This window comes from Aspergillus multicolor (assembly GCF_047715735.1).
Source record: "Aspergillus multicolor strain CBS 133.54 unplaced genomic scaffold BDW74scaffold_5, whole genome shotgun sequence".
Taxonomy (NCBI): Eukaryota; Fungi; Ascomycota; class Eurotiomycetes; order Eurotiales; family Aspergillaceae; genus Aspergillus; species Aspergillus multicolor.
The window spans coordinates 792,372-807,214 of NW_027395956.1; the positions used below are offsets into that span (position 1 = coordinate 792,372).

General features: G+C 52.5%; 7 protein-coding genes across 7 annotated transcripts; 6 read left to right on the forward strand and 1 right to left on the reverse strand.

The window, feature by feature from the left end:
* The first annotated feature begins 223 nt into the window (after positions 1–223).
* BDW74DRAFT_113130 (5'/3'-nucleotidase SurE) lies at positions 224–1,550 on the forward strand. The gene is made up of 2 exons (XM_073721833.1): positions 224–519; positions 576–1,550. Exons 1-2 carry the CDS (start codon positions 348–350, stop codon positions 1,286–1,288), a joined length of 885 nt encoding a protein of 294 aa, XP_073586593.1. The 5' UTR covers positions 224–347; the 3' UTR covers positions 1,289–1,550.
* Positions 1,450–2,825, forward strand: BDW74DRAFT_113138 (NPP1 family protein). The gene is made up of 2 exons (XM_073721834.1): positions 1,450–2,038; positions 2,104–2,825. Exons 1-2 carry the CDS (start codon positions 1,813–1,815, stop codon positions 2,622–2,624), a joined length of 747 nt encoding a protein of 248 aa, XP_073586594.1. The 5' UTR covers positions 1,450–1,812; the 3' UTR covers positions 2,625–2,825.
* An 863-nt stretch (positions 2,826–3,688) lies between these two features.
* BDW74DRAFT_148168 (uncharacterized protein) lies at positions 3,689–4,634 on the forward strand. The gene is made up of 3 exons (XM_073723652.1): positions 3,689–3,924; positions 3,989–4,138; positions 4,193–4,634. The coding sequence occupies exons 1-3, from the start codon at positions 3,873–3,875 to the stop codon at positions 4,366–4,368; spliced, it is 378 nt and encodes a 125-aa protein (XP_073586595.1). The 5' UTR covers positions 3,689–3,872; the 3' UTR covers positions 4,369–4,634.
* Positions 4,635–5,498: 864 nt separating this feature from the next.
* On the forward strand, positions 5,499–6,146 carry BDW74DRAFT_148169 (uncharacterized protein). The gene is made up of 3 exons (XM_073723653.1): positions 5,499–5,764; positions 5,843–5,921; positions 5,996–6,146. Exons 1-3 carry the CDS (start codon positions 5,572–5,574, stop codon positions 6,111–6,113), a joined length of 390 nt encoding a protein of 129 aa, XP_073586596.1. The 5' UTR covers positions 5,499–5,571; the 3' UTR covers positions 6,114–6,146.
* A 1,995-nt stretch (positions 6,147–8,141) lies between these two features.
* On the forward strand, positions 8,142–10,373 carry BDW74DRAFT_175658 (sugar porter family MFS transporter; the record flags this gene model as incomplete). Its single annotated transcript, XM_073728403.1, has 8 exons — positions 8,142–8,541; positions 8,588–8,651; positions 8,703–8,911; positions 8,976–9,119; positions 9,167–9,257; positions 9,311–9,578; positions 9,636–9,974; positions 10,038–10,373. 8 exons carry the CDS (start codon positions 8,142–8,144, stop codon positions 10,371–10,373), a joined length of 1,851 nt encoding a protein of 616 aa, XP_073586597.1.
* Positions 10,374–11,091: 718 nt separating this feature from the next.
* On the forward strand, positions 11,092–12,079 carry BDW74DRAFT_148172 (RNA recognition motif domain-containing protein). Its single transcript, XM_073723654.1, has 4 exons — positions 11,092–11,201; positions 11,270–11,342; positions 11,406–11,512; positions 11,581–12,079. Exons 1-4 carry the CDS (start codon positions 11,182–11,184, stop codon positions 11,732–11,734), a joined length of 354 nt encoding a protein of 117 aa, XP_073586598.1. The 5' UTR covers positions 11,092–11,181; the 3' UTR covers positions 11,735–12,079.
* A 295-nt stretch (positions 12,080–12,374) lies between these two features.
* BDW74DRAFT_175660 (uncharacterized protein) lies at positions 12,375–13,046 on the reverse strand (the record flags this gene model as incomplete). The annotated part of the gene is made up of 3 exons (XM_073728404.1): positions 12,375–12,471; positions 12,576–12,654; positions 12,833–13,046. 3 exons carry the CDS (start codon positions 13,044–13,046, stop codon positions 12,375–12,377), a joined length of 390 nt encoding a protein of 129 aa, XP_073586599.1.
* Between the last annotated feature and the right edge of the window lie 1,797 nt (positions 13,047–14,843).

The window sequence follows — 14,843 nt, forward strand, 5'->3', positions numbered from 1 at the left end:
TGCCGAGGACCCATACACACTCTATACTTCCAAGCTTTGTAACGGCTCGGACATTTGTCTTGATTGAACACCCCCCACGCTAAGCAATTCTTTGGCATATCTTGCTTACAGGATAGCTTTGGTTCGCAAGTGCCTGTAATGTGCCTGAGGATCCCACGTGTCGGGATGTCTGGCCCCTAAATGCTCCGAGCACCTCCAACGATCGTCATGCAACCCCGGCGCATTTACGCCTCGCTTCCCTGAAGACTCGGCGATACTTCCAGATCTCTGCATAAATTCTCCATCGCCGCCGACCAGAAATTGAATGCTCCAACATCATTTCTCAAATCAGCACCGCAGATCTCGCCATGCGCTCTTTGCTAGCTCTCGCAGCTCTTCCGCTGGCATCCGCCATCAACATCATCTCGTCCAACGACGACGGCTGGGCCGAAATCAACATCCGACAGCTATTCAGCGCCCTCACCTCCGCCGGCCACTCGGTCGTGCTCTCTGCGCCCGCAGAGAACAAGAGCGGATCCGGTACGCTGCCCACATCATTCCGAGACGTTGAGCCCACCGCTAACCCACCAGCCCAGGCTCGAGCGACGAAACGCCTACTGCCAGAACCACCGCATGCGAATTCAATAGCTGCGCAGCAGAAAGCGGCGCGTACGGGTCCAATGCCTCCGACCCACGACTGAACTGGGTAAACTCGTACCCCGTCACCTCGATCGCGTACGGCATCGACACCTTATCTCCGACATTGCTCGACGCCGTTCCTGGCCTCGCTGTCACCGGCCCAAATGTCGGGAGTAACCTTGGTTTGTCGGTGTATGTCTCCGGCACCGTCGGCGCAGCGCATTACGCCTCGAGCACGGCAGGGATCCCCGCGATCGCGTTCTCAGGCGCTGACGGGTCGCCGACGGCATGGGACGCCGAGGTCCCTAATTACAGCGCCATATACGCTGAGCTCGCGGCGAAAGTCGTTGAGAAGGTGGTTGCCGGTGGAACACCGTATCTTCCCGACGATGTCTGGCTGAACGTCAACTTCCCGAGTGTTGAGGGGTGCGGTAGCGCCGACGAGTATAGTTTCGTGCTCTCGCGCATCTTCACAGCTGTCCCGCTTATCTCCGGCGATGACGTCGAGACATGCGGGTCAACTCGTCTGCCTACTGAGACTAATGTCGTTGGCACGGATGGTTGCTACGTTAGTATCTCCGTCGGCGCAGCTGATAAGACGGACGCCGATGCAACAGCGCAGGGGAGTGTCTTGGAAAAGCTAGGTGATTTGTTGAGTTGCCTGCCGTGAGCCTGTGGCTGCAACCTTCATAAACTAGACTGTATCATGTACTGTTAGCCTGCAGGAGTAGATTAAGGCAGCACGCACGGGGTCGCGGGGGAACAACTGACTGGGGTGTTGTTCCTGCGGGGTCAGAAGCTTGAGGCCGTGGTTAATATAGGCATTTCTCCGTTGGCCATGCAGTGCGCAGGCACGTTTCCACCGGTTCTTCTTGGCGACAGCGCTCAATGGCCCTGTCCGCGCGTTCCTCGACTAGTTTTGTGTCTATTTGTGTTTGAGTGCCGTGATCGACATGGCGAGGTCCCACTGCCCCATGCAGAACCAAGATTCGCCGAGTCGCTCCCCTGTCAGGTGAAGAACTGGTTCGGTGCAGAACTTGACAGGAGTGACACCTCTAGGCGATACCCCGATGGCCCGGTGGGTAAGGCGTGCGTGATTTGGAATTATATAAATAGCTCGGTGCTCGCCCATAAGTCTCCCATGTTCAGCGCCCAGCACTCCCTCCAGCAGCCGACGATCCAGTGTCAGGCAAAATGGTCTCCAGCACCCTCCTCCGCGTCGCCTTCCTGGCTGCAACTGCCTCTGCGGTCGCCATTCCCAATGCGAACCTCGTCTCCCGCGCGGTAATTGATCACGATGCCGTCGTTGGGTTCTCTGAGACCGTCCCCGACTCCACCATCGGCGACATGTACCTGGCTTACAAGCCGTACCTCTACGTCGTAAACGGCTGCGTTCCGTTCCCTGCAGTGGATGCTGAAGGTATTCATTCCCTTACTTATTGTCTTTATCAGTCTAAGCAGGAATATGATGCTGATAAAGTATAGGAAACACAAGCGGCGGCCTCGAACCAACCGGCGGCTCCTCCTCCGACTGCGACAGCTCAACCGGGCAAATTTACGCGCGCTCAACCATGGCCGACGGCACAGACGGCACGTACGGCGCAGCCATCATGTACGCGTGGTACTTCCCGAAGGACGAGCCCTCCACGGGCCTCGGCCACCGGCACGATTGGGAGGGCGTGATAATCTGGCTCTCGGACTCTGCCTCAACAAGCGCGGACAACATCCTCGCCGTTTGCCCATCCGCGCATGGAGACTGGGACTGCAGCACGGACGGGTACACGCTGAGCGACAGCACGCACCCGCTTATCCGGTATTACAGCGACTGGCCGGTGAACCACCAGATGGGGCTGACTAGCACGGTTGGTGGGACGCAGCCGCTTATCGCGTGGGAGAGTTTGCCGAGCGCTGCGAGTACAGCACTCGAGGACACGGACTTTGGGAGTGCGAATGTGCCGTTTAAGGATGCGAATTTTGATAATAATTTGTCTGCTGCTACGTACTAAATTACTAGATCTTGGGGCTCTGAGTGGTGAAAGGGTGTTTTAGATGTGCAGGTTAAGAATGCATTATCCATGCGGTGGACGTGGAAGTTGGCTTGTACAGTATTCAGGTATAAGAATACCCAGGGCTGCAACACTTGGTGTTGATGCAGAAGAACATGGAGATATGTGAATGATACTCGAGTACACTTCTCAACCCAGAACACCTTCGACGCTGCTTATTAGATCCCTTAGCTCTGAGTTGGGATGCGTGAGATATGAGTGAGTACGTATAGGCTGGGGTGCCTACTGCGGATGCACAGAGGAGGTACTCCGTGTACGGTAGCTTGCAGATGCCTCAAGGATGGCTCTGTCTCAGGTGTCTGCATGTGGCCACCTCGTGCTGTGACACTAGGGTATAAAGTGACCTAGCGAAAAACTCCAACGCTTGCTTACAACTATCTACATGACAGCCAAATTACAATAATACTTCACTTCTGGCAAGATGGCGAGTGGTTAAGGCGCTAGTTTTAGGCCTGAGAAATTAGGTGTCCAAACACTAGTTCATTTATGTTCCAGGTCGAAATCCCTGTCTTGTCGTGTGCATTCGTTTTCTTCTTGCCTGGTTATGGACCAAAACAGTTGGCTATGGAATTCCAAGTGTGACATTAAAAAGACAGTGAGAAGTACGCGTCACTTTGCTGACTGAACCCAATAGACTCCGCGAAGACGGGTTGCAATGATGAGTGCCATGATAGGCTATGCTATGCACTCAGCGCAGTCAGTACGCATTGAACAAATCTGGGTAACAGTTCCAGGACTCGTGCACCACCGTAATTGCTCGTATTGGCCCTAAAAAGGGCTGTAAGGTTGACCATCCATTGGCGACATCGTGGTAAGAGGCTTGTCCGCATGAACAGTGGTCACCCAATCCGAGCCCTAACTCTGAGACAACATTGTAGGTCACCTTTATTTGGTTACACTCGACGCTGTTCCCTGTCTCACTCGTGTAGATCAATGGGTAGATATCCCTACTTCTGGGGTCCTGGCGTGTCCAAGAGCCGTATACGGTTTCTCTACCCCACAGCCGTCGCTCGTATTCCACCGATCAGCTGCAATGCGACGTACGCTGGCATTGGACAGGGCTGAGACATTGATCGCTAGGATCTCTGCTGGTTTGTCTTAAAGCCGGCTCTGCTTTCGCCATTTGGACGTCTTCTGTCGTTATCCTTCTATCCTAGATTTTCTCTGATATACCGAATCACCTCAACCATGCATTTCTCAAAGATACTCGGTATCGTCGTTGTGCATCTCGCTCTGGGCTGTATGTCTCACCCTCCACCATCTACCCCGCCTCTAGATATGTCACTAACTTCGTCTTCCCAAAGATGCATCCAACTGCCCCGCCCCAGGCGGCGGATGCGGCGACTACGACGCCTGCATAGGAACCGAGACCTGCGTAACCAAGACCTTCACAACACCCGTGTCCACAGTCGTGACCACCTGCGTGCCGACACCGACCTGCATCGGCGTGTATGGTGAGTGCCGCTTACCCGGCTTTCTTCCAGGAGCCGTTTGTTAATAGGTAGTAGGCGAATGCACCTCCGGCACCGGTCCAATCTGTTGCTCCGGATACTGCGCCGCGACTCGCTGCCGAAGCACCGATAGCGACTGGCCGAATTGCTCTGAGGATCTGGGACCTTGTATCGCGGACGAGAATTGCTGCTATGGGAATAGCTGTGTCGAGGGGCTTTGTGTGCGTGGGTAGATTAGGTATGGCTGTGTGTATGGTTGTTGGAAGCGTCTTGGTCCGGAGTGCTGAGATTTAACGTGGCCAAGAAGTACTATACCTAGGGTACAATGGGGAGGTCTTGAAGGAGTAGCCGCGATGTACGCTTTTTGTATTGGCATGCGATGATTTTTCGGGCTCCTGGGGAAGTGCTCTGTCTAGCGTATAATTGCTGAATCTGAATATCTCTGGCGTTGATCTTCCAAGTGTCATATGATTAATTGCAGACGTTCTAATTGCTGTTAGTAATGCTAAGAGCAAAATGTAGGGCTGAAGTACGCTACTAAGCGAGGTCATAACCCCATGGTGCCGGACCTTACAGTCGAGGCATAAGAACGACGAACTGCAAGGTCAGAACGGAGTAGGTAGGTAGGAAGAACGAGGTTTCAGTCCTAGCTATGGTAGAGAACGGCTCCTGCAACTGTACCTAGATAGGTCTAGACTCCAGCTCTATATAGCCAACATCCCCACTCAGTCTATATGGGTCTAGAGTCTTGCAGGGGTTGAATTGCTCAGTTACTAATCCACGTTTCGAGTAGATAGGGGCGCAGTAGCAAGTTAGCAACATAAAACAGTGCATGCGCCGAGCTTGGCTACGGGATCTCTTACTATTCTTGTGAGAACTATGGACCTCACTTTGAGGTCTATTACCGGGAAACCCGACTACTTAGCATGATGTTGTACGCCTCAAGGGGGTGCTGTGGCGACACCAAGGTGAAGACGACGAGAGCTTCTGATTCATACTGCCTCAATGTACTCCAACATACTGACCCCAGCAACGATGTAGCAAGCTTGGTCGCTGGGACACATCCAAGCTGTGCAGCTCTTTTACTCCGTACTCCGTATTGAATGTGCATGGGCTATGGGGCCGTTTCAAGTGAGCTGTCAAAGTCCATGACTCAGGTAAAAAGTGGATCTTTTCGAAAGTTATGGAGCTCCCAGCTGAAACATCATCTACACTGCCACGTTGATTGGGGCAGAAACGTAACAAAGGGGGGCTCAGGGAGGAGACGGGCACGGAATAGATCCCGATCTTCGTACTCCGTAATGGAGAAAAGAGTAATATATAAGGAACATCCCTGAACATCTCATCGAGACCTCGTTTCTCTCGCAGATCTCTGGCAGGTCCGTCATTACTTTCTCTATCAGCTTTACTGACTAGTGACACCGGTGTCACGAACCATGCATTTCTCACCTCTTGCTGCTATCACTACGGTTATGGCCGCGGGCCTAGCTGCTGCTGCCCCGAGTGACCACAGCGTAAATGAAGTTAGCGCTGGACACACTCTTGCCCGTCGCGACACGATCTCAGTCAAACTCGATGCCGGCGACGACAACATCATCACACGAGACATCGAGACCCAGCACGAATGCCGTATGTTTCTTGCCTTTCCTGCCTCCCTTCAGACCGACGACCGGACCGAATTTATCGCTAACTCAATGCAACAAACAGAGGTGACCGACTCCGACGACTTTCCCGACGGCGTAACCTCCATTGAGATCCCTGATGGCTATTACTGCCGATTTTGGAGGTTCGTGCTGCCCTCTATCTTGACGTTCTACTTGTTTGTACCCAATGAGGATCCCCCACTAATCATTATACTAGCACGATGTCCTGCAATGGTGACTCCACGAAGGACATGTCTGCACCAGGCGGCAAACCTTCAGAAAACGGCCTGGTTCATAAGACGGGCGCATACAAGTGCTACGAGGACAAGGATTAAAGTAGCCGCGCCAGAGTATATTCTGTGGAAAAGCTTGTTAGGGTTCTGTCGAGTCAAGAGCTCAGGACTACGAGGTGTATGTTATGTTATATCCTGTGGAATCTACAGTATAAAAGGCGCGCGGGCGCGCATGTTCCGTTCATTGTTCACGCGCTAAGCATTGTAGGACTTGGAATAAATCTACGATTCTCAGGACGGGCCAGGGTTGGAAAGTGCGACTGACTAATTGAAGCGCGTACCTCTTTCTCCGTATGCCTGCGGACCATCCACCCAGAAGGAGCGACTTCGTGGGCGAGGAGACATAAAAAATAAACTAGAGAACCTAGGCGCTAGTTTCACATTATTGCCCCCTCTGCACTACGACGATGCATTATCGAAAATAGATCTATGGACTATATATCCGAGGGTATCGGCAGGTCCATCCCCACCACCCACGCAGGCACGGCTCTTTCGGCCCCTTCCGTTTCCCCTTGGCCTCCTCAATGGTCATTACCACTAGAGGAGCATTGACAGCGTACAGCTAGTCAAACGAGAGTTTTCATTTGACTGGCAGGTGCCAGGGTCAAAGCGCCATTGACATCATATACTCCAGTTCCTACGCGCTTGGGCTCGAACCGGGATAGCCCTGGCCATTCCAACAGCCACGCCAATGCTTCTTTCTTTCGCACCCAAAAGGTCGTCCACTGTCCTTAACCAGAGAAGCGGAAGGTACTTCCACGAAGTTGGCGACCGAAAATTGCAGAGAGTGCATGGTGGACAGTCTATGTCTAGATCCTGGTGCTGGCTTAGCCTTCGCCGAGTGCCTTTCTATCTTCCGCCCCCAAACCAAAGGCCAAATTGTCAATTTCTAACGGATACATTTTGATTTAGAGTTGGGATGAAGAAAAAGGCTCACTATTGATGATCTGCCGTGTCCTATGAGACTACAGGCTGCTACGCTGCATTGGCTTCATGACTTGGTTCCGGATTGCTGGGACATCCATCGTACTCCGTACGGAGCATGTACAGTCCGAGATTCTCGACGAGACTCAAGGACCTGGACGGATTGTCACACGAGCCTCTCCTAAGACTCAAGTAATCTGGTCGATGAGGCATTTTCAACAACTCTTGCCGGCCAAGCTGGCCGAGGATGATGTGGGTCAACGTTGCCCGACAGATGGTGATGCCGAGTCACACAGCATTTTCCAACGAGGTCATGATCATCAGCACCGGCCTCGAAAACTCGCATGCCTTGAACTCGGCGGCTTGGAGCCCCATAATTGCCGGGATCCGGGGGCGATGAGTGGCGTGCCGGGGGCTGGGCGCCCAGCATGCCCAGACCCCCGAGCACCCTGGGCCTGGGCTGACGTCGCCGTTTCCGGGGGGCAGTCGGACTACCATCAAAGGATTGCGGAGACAGGACTTGGAAAGCTCGTGCCGTTGATATCACTCTCAGCCTGCTCTCCGCCATCCTTTGTGCCCTCGGCAGTCTTGGCTGATTCCGCACACAGTATGACGATGGACATTTCTTACCGATGAAGATTGCATCCGGTCGGAAAGCGAGATATACCTCTGCAGAGTACATTTGCAGACGGTAGTGAGAACATACTCTGATCTCCAGGCTCACCTATCCTTAAAGAGAAATTCGAGACCAATTTATGCCGAGACGACCGCCGCGACACTAGCAGTCAGCCCATCTGCAGACTGAGATCCCCCCAAGACCCGCATTGTGCTCTTGGCTGCGCCCAACCAGGGAAGTATGACGCGCAACAGCACCCCGACGAGCAGCGGACTGTTGGTTCTGGGGAAGGACCAGTCAAGATGCGGGGAGGACGCCATTGGCATCAGCGCTTCGTTGCGACCCTGCCATCCCCAGATCCTAGTTGGTGCGGTGGGGGCTGAAGCGCCTCTCCTGATCGTCTCGATGGACCTTAAAAGGACCTGCACTCCCGTGGGGACGTTCTCCCTGGTTTCTCTCATTTGCTCATACAACCCACGACCTCACGTGAACAACCCTAACCCAACACTAGGCCTTCGACATCAACCAACATGGGAGAGAAGGAGGAGATTGACATCGAGGCCCCAGGCCAGCGCTCCTACCATCTCGAGTCCTCCTCCAGCTCCAGCAGCCCAGGAAGAGACGGCGAGGTTGCTCGAGAATGGGCAAACGAGAAGAAAAAGCAGCCAGACGAAGAGGCTGCCCTAAAGACAAAACTGCACAACCCCTTGGCTGTCTTTACACGTGAGCAACTACTCAAAGATGTCGAGCAGTTTGCCCGCGAGAAAGACCTTGAGCATATCCTGCCTGACCTCAGGAAGGGTGCTCTTGTCGCGCAGGATCCCAGGATCTTCGAAGAGCTTTCCGAGTTAACTGAAGAAGATAAGAACATTCTCCGCCGCGAAAAGACGCACCGGTGGCATCAGCCATTCATGATGTACTTCATGACTAGTATGCGCATCCCCTATTGGTGTCTTAGCAATGACTAACAAGACAGTCCTCTGCGCCGGAAGTGCCATCGTGCAAGGAATGGATCAGACAGCTGTTAACGGAGCTCAGGAGTAAGCAGCACCATCAGAAATCTTACCCTTGAGCGTTGACTAACAGTATAGATTCTACTTCCCCGAGTTCGGCGTCACCAACAGATGGCTCCAAGGCCTTATCAACGGCGCACCGTACCTCTGTTCGTGCCTGGTCGGGTGCTGGACCACAGCCCCCCTTAACCGGCACTTTGGTCGCCGTGGCTGCATCTTTATCTCGTGCTTTATCTCCTTTGCTGCCACATTTTGGATGTGTGCTGCTCACACGTGGTGGAATCTTTGTACGTTCTACCCCCTTATGTAAAACTCCTAACATGACTTTACTGATGAATTCTAACTATACAGTGCTCGGCCGATTCTTCTTAGGTCTCGCTGTGGGTGCAAAGTCTACTACAACCCCGGTCTATGCCGCCGAGTGTGCTCCGACAGCAATTCGTGGTGCTCTTGCCATGCAGTGGCAGACTTGGACCGCGTTCGGGATTATGCTTGGTTAGTAGAAATGCCACCAGCTGAGGTAGGCCTGCTGACGATGCTAGGTTACATCTCGTCTGTGGCCTTCATGAACGTCAGCAGCGACACGCTCGAGGGTCTTAACTGGCGATTAATGTTCGGAGTGACGGCTATCCCGTGAGTATCCCATAGGAAGAAATGTGTTGAGAGCTCGATTCTAACAAACCTAGCCCGATGATCGTCTGCGCACAGGTTTACTTCTGCCCGGAATCCCCTCGATGGTACATGATTCGAAACCGCTACCACTCCGCATACGACGCCCTCTGCAAGCTACGTCCCTCCAAGCTCCAGGCCGCGCGCGACCTTTACTACATCCACGCCGCCCTCCAGGTTGAGGAGAAGCTTCGCGCTGGCAAGCACCTCTGGATGGAGATGTTCACCATCCCTCGTAACCGACGAGCGGCGCAATCCTCTTTCTTCGTCATGTTCATGCAGCAGGTACTGTCATCCCTACCATAATTTTCAAAAAAGTGTCACTAACAAACTCCCGTCCAGTTCTGCGGCGTTAACGCCATCATGTACTACTCGTCCTCGATGTTCACCGACGCAGGCTTCAGCCGCGAGAACGCCCTTCTCGTCTCGCTGGGCTGCGGTATCACAAACTGGATTTTCGCCGTCCCAGCCATCTACACGATTGACACGTTCGGACGACGCAACCTCCTCCTCACCACCTTCCCCTTCATGGCTATCTTCCTCTTCTGGTCGGGCTTCTCCTTCTATATTGACAACGAGTCAACAAGAACCGGCATGGTCGCCGCCGGTATATACCTCTACATGATCGTCTACTCGCCAGGTGAAGGACCGGTTCCGTTCACATACTCGGCGGAAGCATTCGTAAGAAACTCTTCCTATTCTTCCTTCCCTTGTAGCCCTTCAATATACTAACTGGCCTCTCAGCCCCTCTACATCCGCGACGTCGGCATGTCCTTCGCAACAGCGACCACCTGGGGCTTCAACTTCGTCGTTTCGCTCACCTGGCTTCCCTTGCGGGACGCATTCACACCGACCGGTGCATTCGGCTGGTATGCTGCCTGGAATGTCTTTGGCTGGGTCACGGCGTACTTCTGTCTTCCTGAGACAAAGGCGCTCTCGCTCGAGGAACTCGACCAGGTCTTTTCAGTTCCGACGACGCAGCATGCGAAGCACTATGCTGAGATGTTGCCGTGGTACTTTAAGAAGTGGGTTCTCCGCCAGGATGTTGAGCCGCAGAAGCAGCTTTATGAGTATCATTAGACTGAGTTGGGTATACTTTTGGTGGGAGGTATCTAAGGGTTGAGGGGTTGTTGGCTTGGGTTGGCTCCGATGTATAGGTTCTGGTCGAGGGTCGACTCCGCTGCTACTTGGTTTATTATTGTTTGATCGGGCCTCCGATCCAACGTTTATAATGTCCCTCTTCTATGCTTTTTCGTTAAGATACCTACCAAGTACCAATTGCGCATATCACTTTGTTTTGTACCGCTAGTGTCATTTTAAGCGAACTTAACTCCTTCTCTTAGATCTTGAGTATATTGACGGAAGACCGGGCTCTCTTCTCTTTATGTTATGGAGCGTTCTGTCTTCTTCCTATTCTGACTTATTCTAGAGTTCACCGAGTATAAGGGCACTACTAACGTTGAGATTCGTCTTGAACTTACTGTACCAATAAGCCGATGACGTGTCCCAGCAGCCCTAGGCATGCTAACTCAACTTGTCTGATGATCACTATGAATCCATCAAACAACCCTCATGAAAATACGCAGTAAACGCAGCATGCAAAGGTTCTTAATCCGTGTTTGCAGACCGCCGTTCGCAAGGTCCCCCGGCGACCCCACAAATCCGGGCAGTCTCAGCGAATGAGCCGCACCCCAGAGCAGACTCGGCTAAGAGAGGCGACGCTGAGTCACCCCACAGCTGCAAATCTGCCTATTCCCAATTTACCATTATTACCCCTCCATCCCATCCGAGTTTATCTTATCACCCCGCCCGATATTCCGAAGCTTCTTAACACAAACCACCACTCGATTTTCGATTTAGCTCAAGCTCACGCAAATCCATATTCACCATGTCGAAAGTCTACGTTGGGTACGCCTTTCTCTTTACCAGGATAGCTGACTTTATTCTTATGTGCCTTGCTAACACTGCCATCGCAGAAACCTCTCGTGGGGCACAAACGACGACACCCTCCGAACCGCCTTCTCCGAGTTCGGCCAGGTCGTCGATTCGGTATGCCTCTACCCCTGTCTTTACCATAACACCTCCTACTGCGACCATTCTAACAAGCATCAGATCGTCATGCGCGACCGCGACACCGGCCGCAGCCGCGGTTTCGGCTTCGTGACCTTCAGCAACGCGTCTGAGGCCGAGGCCGCCATCAACGGTCTGCACGAGCAGGAGTACGCTTTCCACCCTCCCTTTTCCTTCCCAGACTCTCCTGAATGACATTTCTAATGAATACGTTTAGGCTCGACGGCCGCCGTCTCAAGGTCAACCTGGCGAACGCTCGTCCCTCCGGCGGTGGTGGCTTTGGCGGCCAGGGCGGATACGGCGGGGGTGGCTATGCCGGTGGCGGTGGCCAGGGGTACGGTGGCGGTGGCTACAACGGTGGTGGTTACTAGAGGGCCGAATTCGATCTTCGATGTTAGCAGGACAGGACATGACCGTGATGTTTATGGCTTGAGGTTCATACGCTGAGCACTTGTTATTGCTTCAATTCAAGGGATTCATTTTCGCTGCTGTTGCTTTGATCTTTTGTTTTGTGGTGGGCTGTGTTGTATGTGGCTGACACCGACGGAAAGCGACCATCGCATTGTTGATACCAGCGCCCAATCAAAATGTTTCAGTCGGAATTGCATTGGTATGGCATGAGGTTTTGCTGATGGGTCGCAACTCGCAGTACCTCTGCCGTTAAAGGTACTGAGCACTATGGTAAGCGCATTCCACGTAGGATTACTGAGGCGTACTTGTCAATCCTAATGTGGCTCTAGCCATTCAATAAATAAGCAAACACCGGCATTACTAGTACTACTCGAGAGTGACTAGATTTACATCTTGCGGCCGCGAGTTTCCAGCCCGCTACATACACAGAGCCTCACGAGCGGAGCAAGCCACTGCAGTTTCATTGTACCAATTACCTACATCTGACATTTTCCTTCCTGATTAGGATGCACTCTCTTCCTCCAGAAAACAACGCATCCACATCCACATCCGCATCCACCGCCGCCCCTGTCCCTGCCTTTGCCTTTGCCTCTTCCTTCCTTACTTCTTATCCTTATAGCACTTGAACGAGTCCACCGACAGGTACACGGTGCCAGAGTGCATATCACTGGTGCTCCTCCCGTTGCACTTATCGGTCCTAATGAGCCCACGAAGCCGCGTCAGTTTCAGTTGAGAAAATTGTCATCCCCAGAGCGTCAAAAATGCACTGCATCGGATCGGATCAGGGCGGATAGTACGCACCTCCAGAACCGGCAATAGTAGCCACTCGGTATATCGACGCGGAATTCATACCCGTTATCCTGCAGGTTTGCGATGGATTCTGTTCTCAGGAGAAGGCTGTTAGTGAGATGCGACTGGAGGTTTGGGGCACGGACACGGCCCCCGCCGGAGGCATCCCATAGTGCCTATTATATCCGGGGGCATAGCATGGGGCCATTGCCATCGCCATGCCATGAGATGGGACGGAAGGCAAGTGGGAGAGGAGGCGAGAGACATACGACATTCAGTCTGTGTCTTGATGCTGCGCTTCGCGGTCGTCTTGAAATCGGGCGCCGCGTGGAGGGTCACCTTGATGGTTGGGTTGTCTCGGACGGCGAGGGTGTTTCCGGTTCCCAGGGCAGCGCTAAGCTCGAGCTCGTTGGCGGAGGTTGGGGCTGCAGCTGCGAGGCTGGTCGCCAGTGCGGTGATCATGAGGAGGGGTGAGAAATACATGACGTGGGATACGCTCCGGGGGCTGAACAAAATACAAATATGAAGGGAGTTGTCGGGTTCTAGCAAGGACAAGCACGAGCACTTGAGTTCTCTACAAGTCAATGTTCTAGCTGGGGAGTCGTCTCCCTTATGTACCTTTGCGCAATAGGTATCAGTGCCACCTATATCAACAGGGGTGAAGACGGCCGGGGTTACTCCAGCATTCCCATCATGATCCATGGATGTTTTCTTCGACCCCCAATACGGTATAGATCAACTTAAGTTTGCCAGACGAAGATCACGGATGCTTCGACAACAAAGCGGCGCATCAAAAAACGCCGCTAGAGCTAACAGCTGGTGTCACCCAGGCTGCCTAACCCCGTGGCGCTGGTAGCTAAAATGGCGAGTTGTTGGAGCTAGAGTAATGGCGATGCCGACCGCGCTTTCAGGGCATAATTTTCAAGGTTCAATGGTTCTGGACCGTTGCTCAGGATCAGCCAATCTATGCCTTTTGAGTTGGAACAATATGTGTAACATTTTATCGATTGGCCTCAATGCTGAATTCTAGAAAAAACATCTAGTGTAGATCCTCATCAAAAAACAGGATATTGCTAGGGTTGTCATGAGCTCTTTCAAGCAGGAACAGTGGTCATAGGTCAACAGACACTCAGCCTCTGCTAGACACCCGCTGTCACAAGACCTCCTGGCAATTCTTGATCAGCATCGGAGAGAAAGGCATCAATAGGGATCTTAGACCCAGTGAGTCGGAGTATTGTTCGTCGATCTTGCTGTTCCACCGCCAGTACGGAGATATTCGAACTGGGCTGAAGCTCTCCGGAATACGGTGATCTCAACGGCCCAGCGCGGTTTTCTCCGGACCAATTGATTGGTGTAAGTAGTCGAATGATAGTCTAATGTCTACCGTAGGCCTTCGGATTGTTGAGCTCGTACCATACATACGCCGTAAAGCCTCAGCTGAGCCTCAATGCAAGTCATGCGTTCATGGAGCACCGTCAAAGTAGAAATGTAGCTATAGGTTACCTGAATGGACAGGAATATAAAGCACGCTCTATGGGTAGAGATTTGTTTGTGAGCGTGACTCTGTACTGGGTAGTATGCCATTGGCAAACACGCAGATGGGGGCCGGAGATCCTTGATTGGATGTTTCCCAGCACACGCTACAAGAACAATGAACGGACACCTGCAGTAAAATCCAAACTCGAGTGCATAGGCATCGAATGAGGTGTAATTATGACGGATGTTGTGGAGGTCCGGAGGGGCAAGGTGCATGTGCCTGCATGTTTGTTTGTCTGCATTTTCCGATATGTACGCAAAGGTAATCAAGCAGTTTCTCTTGATGTTTGACTGGCTGTTCTCTAATATGAGCAGTGAGCTGCGGCCTGTTGGTATATAAGGACAGGCTTCATAGCCAATTGGTTTTTATGGCCCAGCGGTATAATGCGCTGACACGGCCTTGGTACATTACACCTTTGGCAAACCCATCGAAGTAAATATATATATCAACACAATTTTGAGCCGTGGGTATGTTAGCATTTGATGGATGCCTTGTGATGGACGCTAGGTTGCTTCCATTGACTTGATTGCTTCTGAAGCTATACGCGTCCCAGCATCAGTATTTTTATGCCTTCAGCATTCTCCTTCATGAGCCCTCATATTCGCCATCGTCTTCTATATAGAGCTCACGTGATGTGCCTAGACTCAGGCCACTGCTACAGTCATCTGCATTGGTCTGCACCTTGCTCTCTGACCCACTATCTCTCTCCACCTGTTAGTCATATATCCAGACTTTGTATGCCT

Excerpts from the sequence above, each read along its gene's own strand:
- BDW74DRAFT_113138 (XM_073721834.1), top strand. The coding sequence starts at position 1,813 with ATGGTCTCCAGCACCCTCCTCCGCGTCGCCTTCCTGGCTGCAACTGCC. Across the intron at positions 2,039-2,103 it reads CCCTGCAGTGGATGCTGAAG|GAAACACAAGCGGCGGCCTC; the intron begins GTATTCATTCCC and ends GATAAAGTATAG.
- BDW74DRAFT_148168 (XM_073723652.1), top strand. The coding sequence starts at position 3,873 with ATGCATTTCTCAAAGATACTCGGTATCGTCGTTGTGCATCTCGCTCTG. Across the intron at positions 3,925-3,988 it reads TGTGCATCTCGCTCTGGGCT|ATGCATCCAACTGCCCCGCC; the intron begins GTATGTCTCACC and ends GTCTTCCCAAAG. Across the intron at positions 4,139-4,192 it reads GACCTGCATCGGCGTGTATG|GCGAATGCACCTCCGGCACC; the intron begins GTGAGTGCCGCT and ends AATAGGTAGTAG.
- BDW74DRAFT_113130 (XM_073721833.1), top strand. The coding sequence starts at position 348 with ATGCGCTCTTTGCTAGCTCTCGCAGCTCTTCCGCTGGCATCCGCCATC. Across the intron at positions 520-575 it reads AGAGAACAAGAGCGGATCCG|GCTCGAGCGACGAAACGCCT; the intron begins GTACGCTGCCCA and ends CCACCAGCCCAG.
- BDW74DRAFT_148172 (XM_073723654.1), top strand. The coding sequence starts at position 11,182 with ATGTCGAAAGTCTACGTTGG. Across the intron at positions 11,343-11,405 it reads TCGGCCAGGTCGTCGATTCG|ATCGTCATGCGCGACCGCGA; the intron begins GTATGCCTCTAC and ends AACAAGCATCAG. Across the intron at positions 11,513-11,580 it reads AACGGTCTGCACGAGCAGGA|GCTCGACGGCCGCCGTCTCA; the intron begins GTACGCTTTCCA and ends GAATACGTTTAG.
- BDW74DRAFT_148169 (XM_073723653.1), top strand. The coding sequence starts at position 5,572 with ATGCATTTCTCACCTCTTGCTGCTATCACTACGGTTATGGCCGCGGGC. Across the intron at positions 5,765-5,842 it reads CGAGACCCAGCACGAATGCC|AGGTGACCGACTCCGACGAC; the intron begins GTATGTTTCTTG and ends TGCAACAAACAG. Across the intron at positions 5,922-5,995 it reads TATTACTGCCGATTTTGGAG|CACGATGTCCTGCAATGGTG; the intron begins GTTCGTGCTGCC and ends TCATTATACTAG.